Genomic DNA, 23,974 nt, shown 5'->3' with positions numbered 1-23,974 from the left:
AATCGGAGAAGAGATGGGTAGAAAATCAGGTGGCCTTAGAGCCTTTCATCTAAAGATCCTTGTCTTTAAGCAGCCAAAAGAATTTGGGCCACACCAAATTAGACTACTTCGTTGTCATGTGAGAAATTAAATAATAACTCGAGCAGACCACAATTACAGCAACATGGCGTCGATGAAATCCGGTAACACACCTGAAAACCGTAGAAGATGTGATGGTGAAGCAGTGAAATTTATCCCAAATGATAATATTCAAGAATCCATGGAAAGCATTGAATCTGGCTACTGCTCACCGCCTCTATGGAAGAACCGCCGCCACAATCACAATTGTATATCGCCAAACTCAACATTACAAGCCATCGTCAGAAGCCAGTTTGAGCTTATGGAACTGGTGAAAAGCATGCCCGAATCCTCGTACGAGCTTTCTTTGACGGACCTCGTCGAGGATCCCAAATCAGAAACGCGAGTTCCACAGCTGCGGGGACTGGATAACGATCGAGGTTTGCGGAGGAGGAGCCGGGAAAGCAAGAAAAGCGACAGGATTACGAGAAGTGAGAGCTTTGAAAACAGGGGGCTGCTTCTGAAAATGGTGTTCCCGGTTGGTTTGCCGCCCAAGAGAAAGAAGAGTATGGACAAAAATGTCGGAGGAACAGCGGAATCGTTGAAGGTTTGCGGGGAAAGGGATTGGTGGAAGAAAAGGTTTACGAGTTCCACCGATAGTGATAGCAGTACAACATGTGGTGGCCGCAGCCTGAATAGTATTAGGTATCTTTACTTTTGGAAAATATAATCCAGGATTTAAAATGCTCATGAATCCATACAAAGGGTGTTAATTTATACAAGTAATCTAAGAAAACAAATTTTTGGCTCAATTAAATGTGTTCCTGTGCGTGTATGTATATATATGTGTGTGTGTATGCATCAAGAAAAAGCGAGATTCTTGGAAAGTGTCTCAACAATTTGATGATTTGGTTTCTAAACCTGGAATATACACAGGAAAAGAAATGGAGTCCTAGGGAATTGTTGCTGGCCATTTTTCCGGTCTTGCAGAAGAGAATCAGCGGACTAGTGGAGGATCGATCCATCATCCAATCCCTTTTGTCTCTGGTTATAGCTTTTGCCATCTGCAAATAATTTGGAAATCAAACAGCTACTTTTTCCCTTCTTTCCAAGAGTTGTACTTTCAAAGCCACTAAACTTTTGCAATTTTAGGGCCTACGTTTTCGTTTCTAATCAACTTGGAATCTTTGTTGGCAAACGGTAGATATCCTACTTTTATCTGAAAGATATTATATAATCTGCTCAAGGGTTAGATATGTAAAAACAGTTACTGTGACGGCCAACAGGATGGACCTAACTCATTTTAACATCTCATTGCCACTGATGGATACTCAAACCGTAATCGACCAAAGTTTGAAATAATATTGCCAACAGATTGAACCTTCATTTCACCAACCAAACACATCCTTAACAAGATTAATCGGTATTTAGCCACATTTCAGTTTGATATTAATTAATTTGGGCAGTAACAGTACTTTAGTCACCTCTTCTAATTTTTTTTTTTTAAAAAAATAACTTTTATATATTAATTAATTTAATCGAAACTCAAACCTAATACTTTTATCCATTGAAACAAAACGAAAACAAAAAAGAAAAATCCGATTCTTCTTTGTATAGAAAAGTTGGTATACCCCTGCAATGAGACTCTTTATCATAAATAAATCATCCTAACTTGCAAAAACTAATAACCATTCAATCAGCTCTTGGGGCCTAGTGATGGGGATTGAGATAGAGATATTTTCTGTGAATACGAGTGACCTAAATTGATAGCAAAGCAAAATACACGATGCCCTCTTGTAATAAATTTCCAGATTATTTGATTAATTTGATGTTTGCAGTTTGCTGGAAAATAAAAGATTTAATTTTTTGCAGCATCAACTTTGATTTGGTTTATACTTTTTATTCATCAACTATACCTAACAAAGATATATATTGTTTTTTTTTTTTTTGAAATGAACAAAGATATATATTGTTAATTAGTATATATGAAGGGCTTAATATGGTGTTTGTTATTTTATCATTTTTATCAGTCTTCTACGATCCTAATCTATTATATATATAAATATGTGACTTTATATGTGAATTTTCATTTATAACCTTGTTAATTGTTTACTTAATATTAATTGCTTACTTTAATGTGTCTTTTCTTTTTTTATTTATATTTTAAATATATTATATTTTGTTAATTGCTTACTTTAATGTGTCTTTTCTTTCTCCTTATTTATATTTTAAATAAGTGTGATTAGTAGTATTTAATTTTTTATGTCTATCCACATTATAATATGTTATTTTTATCCAATGATCTCTTTTCATTATGTAAATTATTATTTGTTTTTTATGCCTATCCACATTACAATATGTTATTTTTAATCCAATAATTTAGATTTTTTATTTATCTTTTCATTATGTAAATTAACATTATAATATGTTATTTTTATCCAATGATATCTTTTCATTATGTAAATTATTATTTGTTTTTTATGCCTATCCACGTTATAATATATTATTTTTAATCCAATAATTTAGATTTTTTTTATCTTTTAATTATGTAAATTAAATTAATTAAAGTTTAGAAATAACTCATTATCAAATTGTGAATTTTCTTTGGCATCTTATTAATTTTTTTTATGTGCTCATGTGACAGTTTACTAGAATTTATGTGTTTAAATTAAATTTTTTTGCAACCGAAATATTTTTGCGGTTTATATTTATAAATTAACCAAATAATTATTATACTTTATATACAATAATAAATAAATTAATATATTTGGAGAAAGAAAAAGTAATCTATTGAGAAGAATAAAAAAAATGTTAGAATTAATACTATAATTATCTTATGTCAATTTTAAATTTGACATTCTACATTCGAAAATGTGTATATTGAGGTAAAGACTATGATGATAAACTAAAAATAATAATTTATTTATCATTGTAACGTAATAATAATGTGATCGTTATTTGGAATCAAAAAATGATGTACTTTAACTTTTTTATTAAATTGTATAAACAATTCTTTCAATATTTTTAATGGATAAACATGTTAATTGATCTATTAAAATTAAATAGTATAATTTAATGATGAATATGAATGTATTAGTTTAACTTTCAATTTGGGTTTCGAGATTTTGTCAAACATGCTATATATACATATATATTTTTCTTATTTTTCTTTTATTTTAAAATATAAATTTTCAAATAGATGAAAAATTATTTTTTTTCTCTACTGCTTATGTAGAATATCAAGTATATATTCTATTCAAATGTCTTATAAATTCATATGATATAGTAAAATTGCATAAACTTATTTGTTGGGTACAATAATTGATCAAGTTGGTTAGAGTAATTGAAATGTTGCGCTTGAGCTGTTGTACTATTTAAAATATTTGATTTGCACTGTTACCATAATCTATATGTTTTGATAAAACGGTAAACGCTTGAGCCTATAATTGGTATCAAAGCCAAGATCGCGACTTTGATTTTCATTGATTGAAATTGGTGCAATTATTAGGAGATAGATTGTCTTGTACAATAATTGTCCACGATGGGTAGGCGCTTGAGTTGTTGTATGATTTAAAGATTTGACTTGCATAGTTACCATCAGTTATAGCTTTTGGTAAAGCGACAAACGCTCGATCCTACATTATTCGATTGTAAAGCTAGAAGAAACATGTTGTATCATCTTTTAATTTTGAATTGATCCCTTATATGTTACTCGATTTTTAAATTTAGAAGCATTCTGCAGTTTTCAAATATTATTATATATTGAATTATAATTTATCCATTTTTTATTAAATAATATACAATAAAACTCATGTAAATATTATTAACAAAAATATTTAAATGAAATATTGGATTTGTCGATAATCAAAATAAGAAATAAACAAATTTTGATTCTTGAAAGAGAAATAAGATATTTAAATAAAGTTATAATTGTCATAATGAAATAGTGCACATACATGCATTTATCACTATATTTTACAATTAAAATGTCAAAAAAGTTTCCACGTATTATTTTTATATCATAATTAAAATAATTATGAATCCTAATTTTTATTGTTTTAAGTTGGTATTTGTTATGAAAAATCATTGTGAATAAATTGAATTTGATAATTCTTATATCTATGTATATTACATATTGATATATCAACCTAAGTCTAGGTAATTAAAAATTACAAAATGAACTTATTCATCTTCAATGTACACAAATTATATAGTAAAGATATATGACAATTAAGACAATGAAGTAGAATATATGTTTACATATAACAAAATATATAGACACGAAAAAAATATATTTTTCTAGATATAAATATTTTTTAATAACTTTTTACAATGAGTTTGAGAAGATAAAAGAGAAAAAATATTAACTCTGTTGGGTGTAATAATTGTCCATGCTTGGTGGAGAGATCTAATCGTGGTGCTTGAGTTGCTGTGCGGTTTAAAAGATTTGAGTTGCACTATTACCACTAGCTATAGCTTTTGGTAAAGCGGCAAGCGTTCGGTCCTATAATTGGTATCAGAGCCAAGATCACGGGTTCGATTCTCATTGATTGCGCCAAGGAGTTCAATTATTGGGAGGGAGATTGTTGGGTGCAATAATTGTCCCTGCTTGGTGGAGCGATTGAACCTTGGTGCTTGAGTTGATGTGCGGTTTAAAAGATTTGAGTTGCACCAATACTACTAGCTACAGCTTTTGGTCAAGCGGCAAGCGCTCGGTCCTACAAACTCTTTTGGGTTACACAAAAAAATAGAATTGGAAGAAGTGTTTGTCATACAATGAATTCAGTTTCCAAATTAAATGTATATTATAAAGTTATATTTACCGTTCAAACTTTGTAAATGGAATAAATTTTTCTCAAGATAAGGGTACACAAATGATTACGTTAAGATATTTAAACAATTAGAAAAATTAAATATATTATTTTTCTTGAGATAATACCAATATGACATTAGTAATTTGATTGTGCTAATTATACTTATGAGTTAATATGAAATATTAAAATAATTAAGTGTCATAAGAGTCAGTAAAAAGATGATTTATTGTCAAAAATATTATTATTATAAATTACAAATAAATGATAACATTTAATCAACATTTTTTTGAATCAATCCATCAATAATTTTTATATGATGATATATTGTTATACTAATTAGGGGTGAGCATACGGTCGGTTCGGTCGGTGACCGAACTAAATTAGTCACAACCGTTCCAAACCGAAATATTTAGCAATAACCGAACCAACCGTATTATTTTTCATAACCGATGAAAACCGAATCGAATTAAAATCGGTTAATTCGGTTGGTGTCTGAATTAACCGATTATTTTTTTAAAAAAATGTGATTTATCTTTAATTATATATGTAATTTTTTTTGAACATTACAGTCTACACAAATGCATAAAAAAATAAAATCACATACATCACAAATTTTTCTTTAAAATTAGGTCTGATTTTAAAATTAAAAATTAAAAAATATATTAAAATTGATAAATAATAAAAATTTATTAAATAATAGTATTTATTATATCAGTTAATTCGGTTAGCCGATTTCAAAATTTTGAAAACCGTAACCGAGTCGAATTAACCGATATAAATGAATTTTTTTAAATTTATAATCGAATTTCCTAAATAACCGAACCGAATTTCCGAATTGACTCGGTTCGGTAGGTTAATTTATTCTATCCGAATTTTGCTCACCCCTAATAATAATGTGTAGTTTATATGTTATCAATTATAAGTGCCTAATAAATTAAAGGTGACTAGGAAAGTAAAAACATTCAGTGGAAATTGTTGTCAATTTACATGAAAGAAGATAATAATCAAACAACATTGTAAATAAAAAATTGCATATCATTGACTGTCAAAAAAATTGTAATAAAATATATGCATTATTGAGAGAATATGATAAATGACAAAAGAAAACAATATAATAAAAAAGATATTAGAAAAATTTTAGTAGTCCAAATTTTTTTTAAAATTAAAAAAATATGTTTTTTTCAAATTAGTTACATATAGTAATTAACACGAATTGTCAAAATTTACAATATTATTATCATTATCTTTTGTTGAGTTAACTAATTTTATTTCAAATTCTAATTACTTTCTAACGTGCAACGCACGTACATTATTTCTAGTGTAAGAAAATATGACACATATTAAAAGAGGCCTAGCGTGTAGGAATTGGCGACGGCCAAGAAGCCTACCATTTTTGACGAACAGCACATGCAGCCTCAAATTTTAGAAAATTGAGACGTGCACGCACCTCTTCCTTTGACAATTAAGCTCCCACAATAAACTCGTTGATGGTATGAGATGCCTATAAATAGCAGCGATTGAGGTCCCTAGCTGGAGTTAACGCTCGATTTAGCTTCCGCATATTTGTTTCATGTTTATATACGTGCGTGAAAACTTGATTTTGAGAAAAAAATTTAACACCTAAGTGATTTTCAAGAATCTTTTTTGTGTATGGAACTTGGAAAAAAAATTCGAAACAGAAGGAAGATGGAAGATATACAGTGTTTTACATTACCAAATTACAACAGTTTGATTCAATAAAAATGGGAGTGTGTGAGACACTTGTTGATTTTTTTTATATATTAGAATTGATCATTTTTACGGAACAAAAGCAAGTTGAAATTTTAATAATTGATTTTCCGGCTAACTTTTTTTGAAGTCTCTTCTGCATGGGGGATCAAGGAGACAAGTCATTATGGAACGATATTATAAGAAGTCACCAGTTGCAAGCTATACATTGAAAGACAACCATTAGGAGTTGAAGGTAATCTGATAAAATCAACCCTTCATAAAGATTATATTATTGCCAACTCAAGGATAGGGCTCTGCTGGCATTCATTATCTTGAGTTGTTTCTTTGTTGTCTAAAGCAGTACACAAAAAGTTCCAAGTTTCAAATTATGGGACTCTTCGAACACATTTAACCTTTTGTACAGTGGGTTGTCTCCCCTACTCAGTGTCCAAGAGTATTATTATATACTTCACAAGCCTATCCTCCCTCGTGTTTGCATGATTGAATATGGCTACTATTCACTCATTTTTCATTTGAAAATTTGTAGGTTTTAGCGGCAAAGCGAACATCAGAAAATTGGTGTCTAAATTGTTATGTAGTAACAAACAATATAATATTATTGACTTCTATACGACACATTACTAATAGTTTTTTTAATTAGATGATAGATATTTGTTCGAAAAAAGATAAAATTTCGACATATGTGGGGTCTAGAGTAATGAGATCCTTAATCCCAAGTAATAGTAAGATAAATTATGGGAACACAAAGTATTCCTGGTTGGAAATCATAGCAAAAGCAACAAGCACAAACTTCTAAGATCTGAAACCTATTATACTATCAAATTGTCTGCCGAATGTTTCGCTTTTCCTGGAACAAACAAGTTGGCAATACTTGTATTTCATTCGGTACTGTTAATATGGGCTATAAATTTTAATTCTCAATTGTATTTGGTCATAAGATCTCTCAGTATGTCTGCCTAGATAAGCAGGCTGTAGGAGTTTAAAAGAGGGGAGGTGCTTCGTTTTTGTCTACCTTCTTGAGGCCTTCATCATGTCAAGTTCTTGGAAGGGAAAGTGCTTGATCTTGAGTCTTCTTTCTCTAATTTTCATTTCGGAAGCAGCAAGATCATTGCCAAAGGCATACAATTGGGAGCAAATGTTGCCAAAGAAGCTGCCCATTCCACCTTCATCTCCCTCCAAAGGCACGAACTCTTTCACATCTTCAGAAAAAACGTCTGAGATTGATCCAAAGCTTAATCCATCCGATACAAAAGTGTAGCGCGATACGCGGGATGTGTAGCATATCGTCTAGAACTATATATGCGAGAACATGTATCATCCGACGAGAGATCAACTGGAGGAGAAAGGATTATAAGAAATTTGTGGACTGATAAAGAAGGTTGATCATATAGGCTCTCCCGCTTACAAGACTCGTCTTTTGGGTTTTGATTCTTCTTTCAAGCTTATGGTTAATCAACACCGATATTCCATATTGATGGCCGATAACCATATCTAACGGGGAAAAGATTCGGGGTCAGGGCGATATTTGTTGTGCTCAGAAGGTTAAAATGGAGTGCATATTTGGCTGAAGACGCTAGATATTTGTAATGTTTGTACAGATTTAGCCATTGATTAATTGCAAGATACAATATAATTTGTATATATCAAGACAAAATTTAATGGTCTATGATGAAATTGGCATAGAGCTTTTCTACAACGCCGACTACTTAAGCAGCTGAGTTTAAGTGGTGTCGCTTGAACTGGTTGGCTGAATAGCTTGAGTTCTATTTGAAGTCGATCGAAACTGAGCTAGAGCGACACCAGATGGAGCAGCTTTGATCTCTTGAACCCATCGTTTAAAAAATTAGGATTTTTGTTGCATTTATTCAAATATGTGGTAGAGAACTTTTTAATGTAGTCCATTGTCATACTGGTTCGGATTGAATTTTGGTAACAGTGATCCCATCCAATTTCCACTGATTCTGATTCTGATTCAGATTCAGATTCATAAATCAACCCAACCCAATTCGATAACAAGTGGGATTGGTTCAAACCGTGAAACCAATCAGTCTACCATCTCGAACTGCACTATACTTCAATATACATTGGGTTTACCCCAAATTAACTTAACAGACTACAAATTACATCATCAATGTAATTCCTATGTGACAAACTCATATGATAAAATGTGAATAGTGGGAATCGAATTCCTGATTATTGATCAAACGCTCACATATTTCACCCACTCGAATGCCTTGAGGGTGTTCATTGAGTCTTATTGATCATATATTTGTGTCTGATCATATATTTGTGTCGCTCGTATGTTTGGATACACAATTTAAAAAAAAAACATGTAAAAAATTATAATAAACCCAAATTAACATAACAGACTACAAATTACATCATCAATATAAGTCATGTGTGATAAATTCACATGATAAAGTGTTAACACGGTGCTCGAATTCCTGACCATTGATTGAACGCTCACCTATTTCACTCATTCAAATGCCTTGAAGGTGTTCATTGAGTCATATTGATCATATAATTGTGTCGCATGTATGCTTGGATACACAATTAAAAAAAATTTGTGTATGAAATTTAAAGAGTATAAAGAATTTAAAAACTTTAAAAAATATCTTCTTTTTTTTTAGAATGATAGAAAAAAGATATTCAGATAAAACTATATGTTTACATTAAACAAATTTATTTATAAAATTTATTTTTATAAAATAATAATATATACGTATATCGCTATCTAGTATTAATATAGGCTCATTGCAAACCAACATAACACTCTTTTCAAACATAAGCCACAACCACCATCCAACCCCACCACCATAAAAACACACCAAAAAACGATCCCGCGACCCTCAAATATAAACATAAGAACTCCATAAAATTCCCAAACCTGGTAACCAAAATCTAATTGCTAACTCTTTCCTTTTCATCTTTTAGATCATGTTAGCTATTCTCAGTGCAGTTTTAGATCATGATAGCTATTCTCAGTGCAGATGATCTGCACTGAATTTTCAAGAACCTGGACACAAACAACAATGGTCTGGTCGGCGTTCATCAGCTACATCATCTTCTGCAGAACACGGGAGCACGAACAACCTTAGACGAGCTCGAACAGATCGTGGGACATACAAGTCTTGATTACATCGAGTTCTTCTTCTTCTTCTACGAGGAGACGGTCAAAGCCAAAATCCAAGAAAAAACCAATGGTTTAGTCGATCAAGCTAGTGATGATCTTTTGAAGGCTTTCGAAGTTTTTGATTTGAATGGCGATGGATACATAACCTGCGAAGAGCTGCAGACAGTGTCGTCGAGATGGGGATTGTGGGACAAGAGCAATGGACAAGATTTCGATGACATGATTAGCGTGTTCGACGAAAACTCGGACGGGGTGCTGGATTTTGAGGAGTTCAAGGTCATGATGTCCATTCCATGCAAGCCTCATAACTCAGAGGATGATGATTCGTGAGCATTTGCTCTTTTACAATCACCCATCGGCATCGTTATTTTTCGGATTTGAGCTCATTCAAAAATGACCCAATTATTGTACGTAATTTTTTTATAACTACAGTTCAGGACGTGATCATAATATTGTTAGATAAATGGAGATCGGCCTACGTTATGACTATTTTCTGTTATATTTTATAAATAATAATTTAATTTAGTCAATGGTTTTTTCTTGGCCATACGTCATATCCTGCTCTTGCAGATTCCAGGAGGAAACTATTCAGACAGCCAGAATAAGCTCCCCATTTGTTATTGATTGTGGGTTCTACTCCGTAGTTCTAGTCTATGTGCCAACAACCATGTTGCTGCCATCAACTTGTATCCAATTCTTCGAAACCTATTTATTGTGAGTTAAAGAATTAATCGAATTCATGTTACAACCGTGCGTTTCCTTGTTACATATATATAAACTAATTAGAACTGTTTGGTGATGATTAAATTAACTGAAAATGGTCAATTACACACAATTGAATGCTAAAAGATTGATCAAACATGTTTTGAGCTATAATCCTTTAGCGCGGGTTCTATAGCGATACTCGTAGAATAAGAAATCGAGCTTTGTTGATTCATTAAAAAAACAAAACACACTTGTGTTTTCTATATGTCGGAAAATGATACCTCAAGGGTTGGATCGAAACTAACCGTATCGAAGGATAACATCATAGGCGCGCTGCCTCATCCAAAAACAAGATCATGGACTCGCTGAGAAAAAGGAAACGAAAATTCAAACTTTTTAACTAGACAAAATAATTAATAAAGCCTTTAAGTAAATGGGTATCATGGACCATGTTTGGTGTAAAAGTAATATCGAAGAGCATTATCTGGCGTCGTGTTTTTTTAAAAAAAAAAAAAACATTTGAATTGTGCTTTATTGAGTTAATGTGTTCAGGTATTGATTTAACTAAGATTTGCAAAAACTTAAAAATGTGATTATGAATTTTTTTCTACAAGAAAAAAGTACATAATTATTTTCAAAAACATTTGCAAACTACTTCTTGGTATTTCATTTCTTCTGTTTTTCTTTCCTGTTCCGCCAATTAAGGTAACTCATAGAACCACCGCTGTAAAAGAATCAAGACTTGTATCCAAGCTTGGTTACAAAATACACGTGGTACCCGATTCAACTAGGCTCATTTCTTAGAGAGACTTGTCCCTCCCCAGTCGTAGCCACCAAAGATACACTCCAGGACGAAAAAACTTACATCACCCGGAGTACATGCAAAATATTTAAGGATGCATCAAACATTTTCATGAGATATAATCACGAATACAAGCACTTTCACGGATCAATCCAATCTAAATCAGAGCTGCCACGCGATCACATCTTCCACTAAGCACAAATACAAGCACTTTATGATACTAGGATTTTGGGGTTGGATTTTCAGTAGCAGCAGTATTGACCTGTTTGGAGAGATAGGCTTCATAGATTTCTACCACCACACGTGGATCCTTCTCCACAAGCTCCGTGTACTCTTCTTGCTTAGTGAGATTGTCCATGTTGTCCATGATCAATGACAAGGCTGCATCAAGCAAACTCTTTGCACAAAGCTGGTGAGCAAAAGCATAATATGCTAATGAGTTCTCCCTATTCAATTTCGACATCAAATACTTTTCGCAGTAGGTTTTAAGGTGCTTCACTTCATATTTTTCTGCCAGTACTAAGAGTTCACAGGCCATATGCTCGTCAAGGCTTGCATCAGCTGTATACAAATAGCTAACAAATGCACGGAGGGCATCATACGATACATCACTGATCTTGATGGTTCCACTGAGGCTTTCCTCCATTTTGTTTTCAAGCATGGCTCTGAAAACTGGAGAACGGCTTACCTGCTAGGCAGCAAAGAGAATTTAAACATTAACGCAATATATAGACACTAAACAAAATCAAGTATATATGAACCATGGCTTATATGATGAAGGTGGAACTTAAGTACCAAAATCTACTTTTTTATTTTAGAGTAAGTACCATGTGAGACGATTTTACGAATTTACGTTCTTCAGAAGGGTCGACTAGATTCTTATTTTGAGTGCAAAGTAATATTTTTTGCATAAAAAATAATATTTTTCATGAGTCGAATAAGTTATTTGTATCGCAAAATTGACCCGTGAAATATTCTCATTAGAGTTTTTGTTTAGTTTTTACTATTGTTAGATATTTGAAACAACTAAATAGGAATTATTTGAAACCAACTAACAATTATCCAATGACCTACGCTTATTTTAATATCATGAACATATGTCTCAAATATCAACGAATTCTTAAAGGTATTTTCTCACGTGTTCATTAGAGGAAATAAAACTAGAGAAATCCCCTGCCATCTTTCTTCACTCACATCTCACTTCTCAAAAGCACAAGTAATAAAAAAATAAAATCACACGAGAAATTTTTGTTTTTGCCAATTGAATCGTACATGCAAGTGCACCCTTAAAAAGTTTATACCTTTCAGCCAACAACATCGGCTTCGTAAATAGAACATGTACATCTTTATAATACATAAAAACATAAGAGGACTACTTCAGTTCAACGTTTTTGCCCAGAAAAATCAAATGCAAGGTGGATCAGACAGAAATTAAATGCTACTTTAAACAAAAAGTTCAATCTTTCGGATTTAAACTACAGTAAATGACCTCCACATTTTTAAGCTTAATAAAAGAAACAGCTTTTGATGAGCTAATAGAAAGTTTGAGGCAATCAAGTGTTGAATATATAGGAAAAAGTCCATGGGAACCAAAACTGAAATCCTAGCAAATTCCAACGCACAAAACGGACTGATGAAACACAATACTTCAAACCCGAAATTAAAAGAAATTGAAAAGGGTACCAGTACTGCCCGATGGGCAGGGATCGGAGGAAAAGTGAGGTGTGGGTCAGTAGAATCTGAGGCGACCAAGACGACGTCGGAAAAGGAAGGCGCGTTTGGCCTTGTGGTGGCGTAGTTAGACCCCGTCACAACAGTGTGGAGGCGGAGGAAGTTGACCTTAGTCTTAAGGTCTTCGATCTCTCGCTTGAGCTCTTCCTCCGTCTCTCCTGCCTCCTCGTAGCACTCGCGGCACGTTCCGACATCTCGACCGCCGTACTCCTCCTTGCAGGATAAGCACTTCATCATCCTCCGCCAAGATCGTATGACAATTAGGAGAATATTTCCATATTTATAGTGTGTTTGAAAACCACAAGATTTAGGAAAATTTGATGGGATTTAGAATCTTATTTTATTATCTGATAAAGTGATTAAAAAAATTGGAATTGTTTAGAATTTTATTGGATTTCAACGTGAGTATATTCAAATCTCATCAAATTTGATGGATTTTAAAAACATACAATTATTTTTTTATTCAAATAAAATTGATTTGGTGAAGTCAGCATGATTCACATAAACTTCACTGTATTTTCGGTGATTTTGTTAATATGTTTCTTTGCTCCATCATCAGTCTCTCTAGTTTTTTTTTTTTTTTTAAAAAAAATTCATGAAACTTTCTGATTTCAAATTTCAATATTTGTAAAATAGTTAATTACTCTTAAAAAAATAATATATTTTTTCATTATTTATATTGCCCCTAATTAATTGAATTGATATATATATATATATATAAACGAAAACATAATAATATCAAAAAATATATATATATATATATAATTATTTGTATTTTTTTCAATTGTTATTATCTTAGAATATAAATATAATGTAATTAGGTATATCTTGAAGCTAAACATGTCTAAAATATTGCAATTCTTATTTTCCTGTGCTTCGAGAAATATTTGAAAATGATAGAGCTACTGGAAAAAGAGCAGAAACTGGAAAAGAGAAGACACATCGTTAGGTAAGAGAGGGGAAAGAGCCGAGCTATGGAGAATCTTCAAGAATAGAAGAGATCGATCGGTTGGTAGCCAAGCAACATATACATTTAGAAATTTTGGATGATTTTGAGGAGGAGAATGTTCAACAAACATTTGTTTCTCTTTAATAATCGTCCACAAATAATAATTTTAAAGTTGGCAAGAAAAAAGTGTCAAAATTTGATGAAATTGATGAGAGATTTGACACTTTGAATAACACGATGTCACAAATGGCTAACGCGATCGATGTCAATGAACAGAGCAAGCGTCGATATGATGAGGTATACACTGAACTGACAAAATTTAATGGAGTAGATGAATATTTAATTTTTGCAGCAAGTGATTACTTTATGTCAAAACCAACTGCAACTGATTTTTTCTTGGGGATTCCACATCATGCTCGTCATCGCTGGTTGATTATGCATTATATTTGTTGATAAATATATTGATGTTTTAGATTGTTTTGGTTTCTTTATCGATAATTTTTCTGGATTTAAATTTTTATATTTTGAATTTGTTTGATGATTTTTAAATTATTATTTTATGTGCACTATGATTAATAAATAATAATTAATTTTTAATTTACATACACAAATAATAGAGAAGAATTATTAATTTCTAAAATTCTTTAGGTTATTTATGTTTAGATGATTTATAAAGGTAGCTTAATAAAATTTTAAAATTCTAAATTCGAATCTTTTTTTCTTCACACAAGAAATAGATTTGTAAATATCATTTTTAAATTTTAAACCAAATATCAAATGAAATTTCAAATACTTGAATTTTCAAATCCAAATCCAAATCCAAATTCATATTTTGAAAGAATCAAACACATTTTTTGTCAATATATTATCAATTAAATTAAAACGAAGGCTAAAATATATTATTCATTTTCTTTTGCCAATAATAGTACCGATTTTATTTTTTATTATTGTTAGATTTTTTTTTATAAAGATTTTAGTTTATTTTATTCTGTTTATCGAATTTTTAGATTTTAAATTAAATTAAAATTGTTATTTTTTAAATACCATTTTTGAGAGATAAAATGAATTCTGACAATTTATCAGCTTATTTGAAATTGTTATCAAACAGATTTACTTACAAATATTGAAAATGTTTTTACCGATAAAATTAATAAATACGACTGATAAAAAAATTATTAAAGGCATAGACACATATTTGATTCTATGAAAACAAATAAATCATATTGTCTTGCTGAGCCTCTAATCAATACAAGAAATTCAAGATGAATCTCTGTAGCAAACGATGAACAGAAAAGAAAGAAAAGCTTTTTACATGAGGATTTACAAACAATGAGATTTTACTGATATTGCATTTTATTCGCTCCACAAAAACTTCCATATCCAATTTGTAGATCATGTTTGCAAAGGGTAGGAGGAGGGCGGCACACTCACGATTTCACAAACAACCTCACATCCAAGCCCCAATCGAACACCATAAAAATAAGAAGATGCTCTAAAACAATCATAAAAAAATATACTTTTTTTTGCGGCGTATATGCAAGAATTTAAGGTTAGTCGAAGCTTGAGGATCGACTCCACCGGCCTCGTAGATAATCTTCTAAAGAAACACTTTGCTCAATGCTGCTTCCCGAAACGGAATCTTCCTCCACGCCGAGCAACGCAAGGTTTAGATGAGACCGGAGATTAGATTGAGAAAATGTGTCATCATCTAATATATCAGACCCTTCTAGTGTTGATCCCTCAGAAGCGTGCACTTCCAGCCTTGCCCACTTAGTTGCGTCTTTGTCTCCTTGGAGAAGCTTCAGAACCTGTAATGCCATTATACGAAGAATATGTAACATGTCACTATGTCTTTTTATGAAGGAAATTTAAACGAGTATACATACATGAGGTATCTTTCTTGGGTAAAAACTTACATAGTTCATTTGAGGACGAGCACGAGGTGCGCGTCTGATGCAGAGTGAAGCAGCCAGAAACATTCTCTCTGCTTCCTCACAATCATAACGATCATCCAAATTCGAGTCAAGCAGACATGCAAACTTCCCATGATTTAAAAATGGTTTTGCCTGACAATGAAGATGCAGTTAATTTAAATCGATATTCAAAGATAACAGACCATGACAGCCTTAGAGGAGACTTAAATTTTTTACAATTTTTTTTATTTTGTTCATATGAGGAACCTGTAGTGTATAGAGAACATACCCACATAACAAGGCTTTCTTGGCCCTTTGGACAGTTGCTGCTTATAGGCTTTCGTCCAGACAAAAGTTCCAACAGAACTACCCCATACGCATAGACGTCTATCTTTTCGTTAACTTTACCGTACATGAAATATTCAGGAGCCAAGTATCTGCATAAAACACAATGTTTATTTAAAAAGTTGGGACTAGAAAATTACTCGGTTAACGTATTTTCTTTTTTGATATGACTAAGAGCAGCAAATTTACTGACCCAAAAGTTCCAGCAACATCTGTGCAAGTTATGTGAGATGAAGTTGGAGATGCCCATTTCGCAAGTCCAAAATCCGAAAGCTGAATTATAATCGGACGATGAGCAATGTAAGTAATTAGTTTATACATACTAAACGACTGCTAGATGAATGTTGTAGCAATACCTGAGGCTCAAAATCATCAGACAGAAGTACGTTTGATGACTTGATATCCCCGTGGATAACAGGCTGTGGTTCTCGATTGTGAAGATAATCTAGAGCCTCAGCTACACCTATTGCGACCTTGAATCTCTCCCTCCAACCGAATGCAGAAGGTTCTTTTTCAGCACCTGATTCATTTTTGTTTAATTTTGAATAGCAGAAATATAATGAAAAGAGAAAAAAAAAACATAAACACGGTTTTTACGTAGGTTATTGTAGAACTGCATTCACAACACAACGCCTAGAGCGTTAATACTCTTTTTCCACCTCTCTTGGTTTAGATTAGTTTTATGTGAAAATAAATTTGAAAAATATGATAGAAAATCTTTTCCAAATATGAAATCATATGAAAAATATATCAGAATCTGTCTTAAACCAAATGTTATTCTAAAATATATTTTTGATTTCTAACAAGAGTTTTGATATTCATTTCCAACAATGAAACCAAAATTCGTGCAGTATTAAAATCATTTAGTTGGCAAAGATCAGGGGTAATGTCTCACCATAAAGATTTTCTTCAAGGCTTCCTCTGGACAGGAAATCGTAAACCAAGAGAAGATGATGGTCATTGAAACAGAATCCAAAAAGTGACATAATGTTTTTGTGATGTAAAGCAGTGATGATTTCTATTTCAAGGACAAACTCTTTTAAAGAGTCCTCGGACTGCTTTAAAATCTTTATGGCAAGTTCCTTCCCATCAGGAAGACAACCTTTGTACACCTGACTGCTGCCTCCTTTACCTATCATGTTATCTGCAATTGGACAAATGTAGTCACTCGTGGTCGTCATGTACAGGAGTACCCTAATCATATCTTGAGGCTTAAAGTGAGAGATTTTACGAAAGACAAAAACCTGGTGAAAAATTGGATGTTGCTGAGACAAGTTCATGGAATTTGAACAATCTGCAAGTGGCTGAGTATGTCTGATGAATTCGTTCCAGTTCATTCGGTAAAGAGCTCGAGATGCAATTGGGTGACGAAGAAATGGAAATAGTCCCATTCCCAACAGAAACCATTGCACCACTTTCTCCATCTAATTCACAAGATTGATCTTTTTCACCATCATGTTCGGAATCACTTCTTGTCAAATTCTCAATCGACGAACAGTATCTACTCGGTAGCTGCATTACCCATTCAACCACAGAGATCTGCCTCACATGGGAACTGTACTGTGGTTTCCTACTGGGTAATACGGTTGGTCGAAGAAGCGGCCAACCAGGTTTCAGTTCAGCTGATTCTTTAAACAGTGAAATTAAACTAGGTGCGGCATCGAGCATCTTCAGGGGTTCGGTGATCATCAAATTCTCTTCACTGTCATCAGTAGACGATTCCTTAGCTAAATGAGCACCAGAATCATTGGGTTCCACCGAGTTTAACGAACAAATCGAACAATCCCGTTTAAGCCTATCAGTTTGACCACGGGAATCTTCATCCCAAGTTATTAACTTTGTCTCCAACAAATGACCATCAGTAAGCACTCTAGAGTTCTTACAGAACGATCTTTGAAGGGCGTTAAGTAAACCATTTGGGCCATGATGTTCAGTTTCTGCTCAAGTGAAAAGCAACATAAACATGCATGAGTTTTCTGATAGAATTTCAAATGATCCAAGGGGTCATCAAACAATTAACATCATATTCACTCCGGACACGACACGAACCCTACCCTCTCCAACACCCCCACCAAAAATATAAGAATTTCGAATTTAATGCATAAATTTTCCAAAATTAACCCTCCTGGATATGCCCCTTCTCATACAATTCATCAAAGAAAACACTACCGTTTACAGCAACACGGCGGCTTAAATTGGATTCTCTCTGAAAGGCAATCTTCCCATTGTTTACAGCTAACACAGAACAATCGTTGGACAATTTTTTGGCACAGTACTTCGCCACAGACGCGGATGAGCGTAATTTATGATTACTTTGAGCAGTTCCTACTATAACTTGTGTTGCAGAGTAAGATTTGGCCTCATCAACAAGAATTTTCCCAACAGATAAACCTCTACAGATCTTTAGTTTGAGATCTACCTGCAGCATTACCAGAAATCCATCTTTTTACACACAAAAATCATTATTAAATACACCACAAATAACATATTTAGGTAGAGGGTCATATCAGATTCCATTATCAAACAAGAACAGGCACTCAATATTTTAATTCTTGATTAAATTATTAAGAACTAGATCCACCAAAATGTTTTTAACCAACATTCCATTTTACTTCGGACTGATGGCTACATGATACCGGAAACTGCTGCTGCCGAATCAAGGTCTCCTATGCATTTCTTGTCAGTGAGTAAACAGTGATAAATTCAGTAATCAAATGTAAACAAAAAAAAAATAAAAATATTGAAGTTTCATTTTCTTTTTTAAAAAAATCTATTAAGTTCTGGTCCCATTATGTCTGCATTAAACAGTTTTTTTTCGTACTGAATGCCCTCATGAAAACCGTACTTGAAGTGAGAACATATTGAAAAAGGAAAAGAATATTACCTGTTTCAAATTGCAGAAGCCTTCATAAACAGCAAGAATTGAGTCAAATGATTTCACCACTGATAGCAGGATGGATGATTTCCCATCACGATCCACAATGTCTACACAATTTCCATTTCACCAAATTAATTATTACAAAAAATTGAAACTTTGAAGAAACATATAAATAACTATCTTCAAGCAAAAGAGAGAAGAAATTGGTAAAGAAATACGTTGTAAATCTAGAATAGCACACTAGTTTTAACTTCAATCAACGGTAACTTGGATATTTTAACTCAATAGTCTCTTGAACTTAAAAGATAAACGGAAAATGAAACACAAAAGACAAAACATTCACCATTGTTATCGATAACATGAATAGCAATGACACGATCACCAGCCCGAGCAACTTTAACAAGAGCCCATGTAAGAAGCTCTCTGCTCTGCAAATCCATCTTCACCCCAACGACCACCGTCCGGCTGTCGGAACCCTCTTCTCCTCCCGCAACCACCATCTGAGTCATTCCTAAAAACAACTTTTCAAAATTCTTTTCTCCTGCTACAATCTTTCTACCACCGGCGGGAACTCTGAGCAATCATGCAGAGCAAAGGGTCGCATAAAAAGGGCCCCTTCAAGCGGTAGCTTGTGCGTCACTATATCAAGTAGTTTCGGCTTGCTTTTCAAGCTGTTTAGCTATGGCAGCGGTTAGGGGGAAAAAAGGCAGAGTCCTGTGTACCTGCACAAAGTACTCTGCCCACCAAAAGTCAGATGGGGAAATGTAGGTGCTGCTGACTGAAGTTATAATGGTAGGCGTAGCCATGCCTTTTCACTCGGAGACATGGGACCCACCTGGCAGAGTGGGTGGCAGTGCGTAGGGGGTACTTGTAAGAAACTTCTGTGATATCAGCAACCAAGAATTTAAGCCGCAGCAACCTTTAATTAAAAAATAAAGAAAAAAGTAGGAAACTAGATTGCAAACACCCTGCAGCTACCTTCACAGGGGGTGAGGTGGCTACGGTGAAAAAACATCAAAAAGAAAAAGACGAGTTACGTTTCTTAAATGGTGACGTCCAAAGAGGGATTCGAAAGGAAAAATTTAACGGGGTTTGAAGAGGGAAAAGGGCAATTAAAAAGATGGACGTGACAGGGCTGGGGATTTCATTGCCTAAATCACATAGATCTAAATTGTACTGCACAATTCATTCCTATAAAAATTCATCTTTCAAATTTTAATTTTAATATAATCTCGAAACTTTTCCCCGTGAATTACTTCACATCAACTAAAATTTTGGAAACAAAAAAGACTAATTTATACACACACAAGCGTGTGAAGGCTGTTCCTAGCTAACAGAGATTGATGTGCAAAATTTTCTATTTTTAATTCATGAAATTAGTAAATAATTAATCATATAGATAAATTATAGATATAGTAAATATTGTCATTGCCGCGGAAGAACCCACATCGCAATCGCATCGAGCAAATATGCAACCAACAAACATGGCGGTTCGATCCAATATTGTGGACGACAGGTGAATTAAAACGGGAAAATACAGAAAATAAAAATTCAGTCTAAAAATAATATAAAAAAAATTAAGGTTGGGCGTGGATTGTAAAATATAGATGAATGTCCATCATCACTTTAAAGCAAAACTCGTGTCGCAAGATCTTGTGGGTTAGTTGACATAAATTTTTCTTCAAACCTGTGTGAAACTAAAAAATTTCTTCACTCGTGTTCGTAGTGTACTCAACAAAAAAAAATGTACTTATATAACTTCAATATATTTGCTTTATCATGACATTAAAAAAACATATGTTTATTGGATTTAGCACATGATGCAACGATAAAGTCATGAGTAGGTATTTTGTGAGACGGTCTCACGTTTTTTTATCTGTGAGACGTGTTAACCCTACCGATATTCACAATAAAAAAATAATTTTTAATTGATGACTCAAATAAGATATATGTCTCACAAAATACGACCTATGAGATCACCTAACACAACTTTTTACATAAAATCACTCTTAATTAATAAAAAAAAGGGGGCATGAAAGTTAGGGTTTTTTTAAAAAAAATAATTGGGGCCGTGACCCCCTGCCACGGATTCAGAATACGTCCCCTTATAAATTGTGACGAGCGTTTGAGTAGCATAATTCATAATTTTATTTGAGAGATTTCTTTCGAATATCAAAATTCGAGAGAATTGCGTCGAGTCTCAGTCGAATCCTTGTTTTTTCTTTCTATATTGAATTTTTTTTGTATAATATTTCTGTTACTTTTTTTAATTTATTGCAGATATTAAACATCGATTGCTGCTGAAACACATTTAGTTTTGTCATTTTTTAAATTAATACAATTATTATCATTATTATGAAAATTAACACATGCTGCTGAAACGAAGCACACGCCGGATTACGGCTGAGTAATACAATTATTATCATTATTATCATTACTTAAATTAATACAATTATTATCATTACTAACACAATTAGCACAATTATTATCATTATTAACTAAATTTAAAAAATAAAATAAGTTTATTTAAATTACTTAAATTATCTAAATCTTAGCGACCCATCAACAATAATATTCCTTATCTGAAGTTTGTTAACTGAGTTGAATTGATTTAATCGGGTCGATTTTAGGTTCAAATTAGCAGCACTTCTCCATATTTTCCCATTCAAAAAATGAATTCTAAATTTCAAAATATTAATTATTTCAATAATAAAATTCATTAAAACAAATTCAGTTCAATATTTCAACGAACAAACAAAAATATAATGAAAAAAATAATAATATTACCTCTTAAAATTCCCTCGTATCCCTCGTTTGAAATAAATGATAAAATCAACAAAGAATATAATAATCTGTCAATGTTAAACATTATTATAAAAAATAACTTAGGAAAAAACATTAATTCAATAATAATAAAATAAATTAATACCTGATAATTCTCGAGAAGAAATTTTGGGCACGGTCGACCGAGAACAAATTTAACTAACACAAAATGTGGCGGAAAAAACTAAGCGAAACGAGAAAAAGAATTTGGGCGAAAGAATAAATGCCGAAATGTTTCGAAAGGCTAGGAAATTTTGGGAGAAGAAAGGCCGAAATATTTCGAAAGGCTCGGTACATAGACACATTTTGAAAGACTCCGAGACAATTAAAAAGTCACGGATTATAGTAATACGTGACCCCAATTATTTTTTTAAAAGAAATTGTTTTTTAAAAAAGTATGAATCCGGGGCTCTGAAAGCCGGATTATACTACTTTTACAAACTTTCTCAACTTACCATATTTTTACAATGATTTTATTAATTTATAATATTTAAAAAAAAAACCCTGGAAGTTGACCTCCACTAATTGTAACCTTTGTTTTGTCATTTTACTTTATTTTGGTTCTTATGTTATGTACACACATGTGATTCGTTGGTCATTTGTATTTATTTTAGTTAGTATTATGTCATTTCAATAAATTACTACTTTGTTGAACTCAAAAAATAACATATGAACATGTGTGACGGCGCCAATTAAATTTTACCAAGTTTTTTGCAGGATCTTGTCTTCACTTTCACGTGGAATTTCAGTGATTGAAAGTTATATCAGCATATTGAATATTATATGCAAATGCATATCAAAGGTTTGATGTCAATTTTATGTATGATGAAATCATTAATTCATTATTTCTAATTGAATATAAACTTATAATATTATCTTATTAATGATTGAAATTGATACAAATGTAATTTTATCATTTTATTCTAAATTTAATTAATCAAATTAAACATAATATTGTTTATTCAACACTATTGACTTCATACTCGAGTTATTTAATAATCACAATATTATTTAATCACACAATCAAATAAATCTCACCATCCCAACTAAACAAACCTTAAGAGTGCGTTTGGTTGCACTGATTAGGTGGGTTTATGATTCTTAAACCCACCTAATCCAATGTTTGGTACGATTTTTATTTAACCAACTCAATTCTCCTATGAATGATTAGGTTGTATTAGGTGTGATTAAATAATACATTCTTCCTCCTAGGATTATTTATCCTTCCTCTATCACTGCCATCTTTTCAATTTTACCCTTTCCCTTTCACCAACGCCGGACCACCTCCGCCGCGGGACCGCCGTCGAGCCACCGTTGGACCGTCACCGGACCGCCGCCAGCCGTCGGACTACCTCCGTTGCCGGGCCGCCGCGACCTCCGCCGGCCGTCGAACCACCTCCCGCCGTTGGTCGGACCACCACCGTTGCCGGGCCTCCGCCGGCGGTCGGACCACCTCCCGGCGTCGACCACCCGCCTCCTGCCGAGATCGCCGTCGGCCGTCGGACCACCTCCGTTGTTGGGTCGTCGCCGGAGCAAAGAAAAAAAATAAAAAAAGGGCAATTTTGTCATTTCATCATAAAATTCAAAATTATCACATACTTAAAAATCGTACCAAACATAATATTATTTTACATCATATATTACATTTCTATCATAAGCATTTTTTTATCATTTACATGCTAATTATTAGTTTATTTTATCCTTTTACCAAACGCAGTCTAAAAGTACTATTCTAACCGTTGATCTACCTATTCGCATTTTTTTACATTAGTACTATCAACATTAATATTATTGATATGTTGATATATGAACTATTGAATGAACGATTTAGATATTAATATTACCCAAGGTAGCATGTCATAACATTCAACACATTGTAGGACCATAAATAATAAACGAATTCAGGCATGACTAAACATTAATTTTCATGAAATAAAAACGAATGATTTCAAGAATTGAACATATAAAAACGAATTTTTTAGTTCCACATGATATGTTTTCACAATTAAAATAGATGATAATATCAGATTCTTATACATTGAATCGAACCCTACAGCAAAGTTCAACCATTAATGTAAAAGTTTGAAAGCAAT

At 32.8% G+C, this 23,974-nt stretch overlaps 3 protein-coding genes across 4 annotated transcripts; 1 reads left to right on the top strand and 2 right to left on the bottom strand.

Annotated features, from left to right (window-relative positions):
- Nucleotides 1–163: 163 nt before the first annotated feature.
- LOC142554405 (uncharacterized) lies at nt 164–1,255 on the top strand. 2 transcript variants are annotated; one of them, XM_075665076.1, is made up of 2 exons: nt 164–755; nt 994–1,255. In XM_075665076.1, the coding sequence occupies exons 1-2, from the start codon at nt 164–166 to the stop codon at nt 1,011–1,013; spliced, it is 612 nt and encodes a 203-aa protein (XP_075521191.1). In that variant the 3' UTR covers nt 1,014–1,255. The 2 variants fall into 2 exon arrangements, with proteins under 2 accessions (XP_075521191.1, XP_075521190.1); XM_075665075.1 differs by having other exon boundaries at nt 164–762.
- A 10,061-nt stretch (nt 1,256–11,316) lies between these two features.
- LOC142552937 (BTB/POZ domain-containing protein At4g08455) lies at nt 11,317–13,264 on the bottom strand. The gene is made up of 2 exons (XM_075662865.1): nt 12,926–13,264; nt 11,317–11,930 (listed from the first exon to the last, which is right to left on the bottom strand). The coding sequence occupies exons 1-2, from the start codon at nt 13,208–13,210 to the stop codon at nt 11,463–11,465; spliced, it is 753 nt and encodes a 250-aa protein (XP_075518980.1). The 5' UTR covers nt 13,211–13,264; the 3' UTR covers nt 11,317–11,462.
- A 1,868-nt stretch (nt 13,265–15,132) lies between these two features.
- LOC142552931 (protein kinase STUNTED) lies at nt 15,133–20,129 on the bottom strand. The gene is made up of 11 exons (XM_075662859.1): nt 19,781–20,129; nt 19,402–19,569; nt 19,065–19,165; nt 18,350–18,599; nt 17,425–18,117; nt 17,076–17,324; nt 16,537–16,700; nt 16,374–16,453; nt 16,125–16,272; nt 15,839–15,988; nt 15,133–15,730 (listed from the first exon to the last, which is right to left on the bottom strand). Exons 2-11 carry the CDS (start codon nt 19,565–19,567, stop codon nt 15,473–15,475), a joined length of 2,259 nt encoding a protein of 752 aa, XP_075518974.1. The 5' UTR covers nt 19,568–19,569; nt 19,781–20,129; the 3' UTR covers nt 15,133–15,472.
- Nucleotides 20,130–23,974: the final 3,845 nt, after the last annotated feature.

Source organism: Primulina tabacum, chromosome 8 (genome assembly GCF_025594145.1).
Source record: "Primulina tabacum isolate GXHZ01 chromosome 8, ASM2559414v2, whole genome shotgun sequence".
NCBI lineage: Eukaryota > Viridiplantae > Streptophyta > Magnoliopsida > Lamiales > Gesneriaceae > Primulina > Primulina tabacum.
Note: the sequence above shows the minus strand (reverse complement) of the source record. Positions and strands in the feature narration are given on the sequence as shown.

Coding starts and splice junctions, on each gene's coding strand:
- LOC142554405 (XM_075665075.1), top strand. CDS start 164: ATGGCGTCGATGAAATCCGGTAACACACCTGAAAACCGTAGAAGATGT. Junction 763..993: donor CGCAGCCTGAATAGTATTAG/GTATCTTTACTT, acceptor GAATATACACAG/GAAAAGAAATGGAGTCCTAG.
- LOC142552937 (XM_075662865.1), bottom strand. CDS start 13,210: ATGATGAAGTGCTTATCCTGCAAGGAGGAGTACGGCGGTCGAGATGTC. Junction 11,931..12,925: donor CTGCCCATCGGGCAGTACTG/GTACCCTTTTCA, acceptor GCTGCCTAGCAG/GTAAGCCGTTCTCCAGTTTT.
- LOC142552931 (XM_075662859.1), bottom strand. CDS start 19,567: ATGACTCAGATGGTGGTTGCGGGAGGAGAAGAGGGTTCCGACAGCCGG. Junction 18,600..19,064: donor GCTTCTGCAATTTGAAACAG/GTAATATTCTTT, acceptor GTAATGCTGCAG/GTAGATCTCAAACTAAAGAT. Junction 16,454..16,536: donor CTGATGATTTTGAGCCTCAG/GTATTGCTACAA, acceptor ATTATAATTCAG/CTTTCGGATTTTGGACTTGC.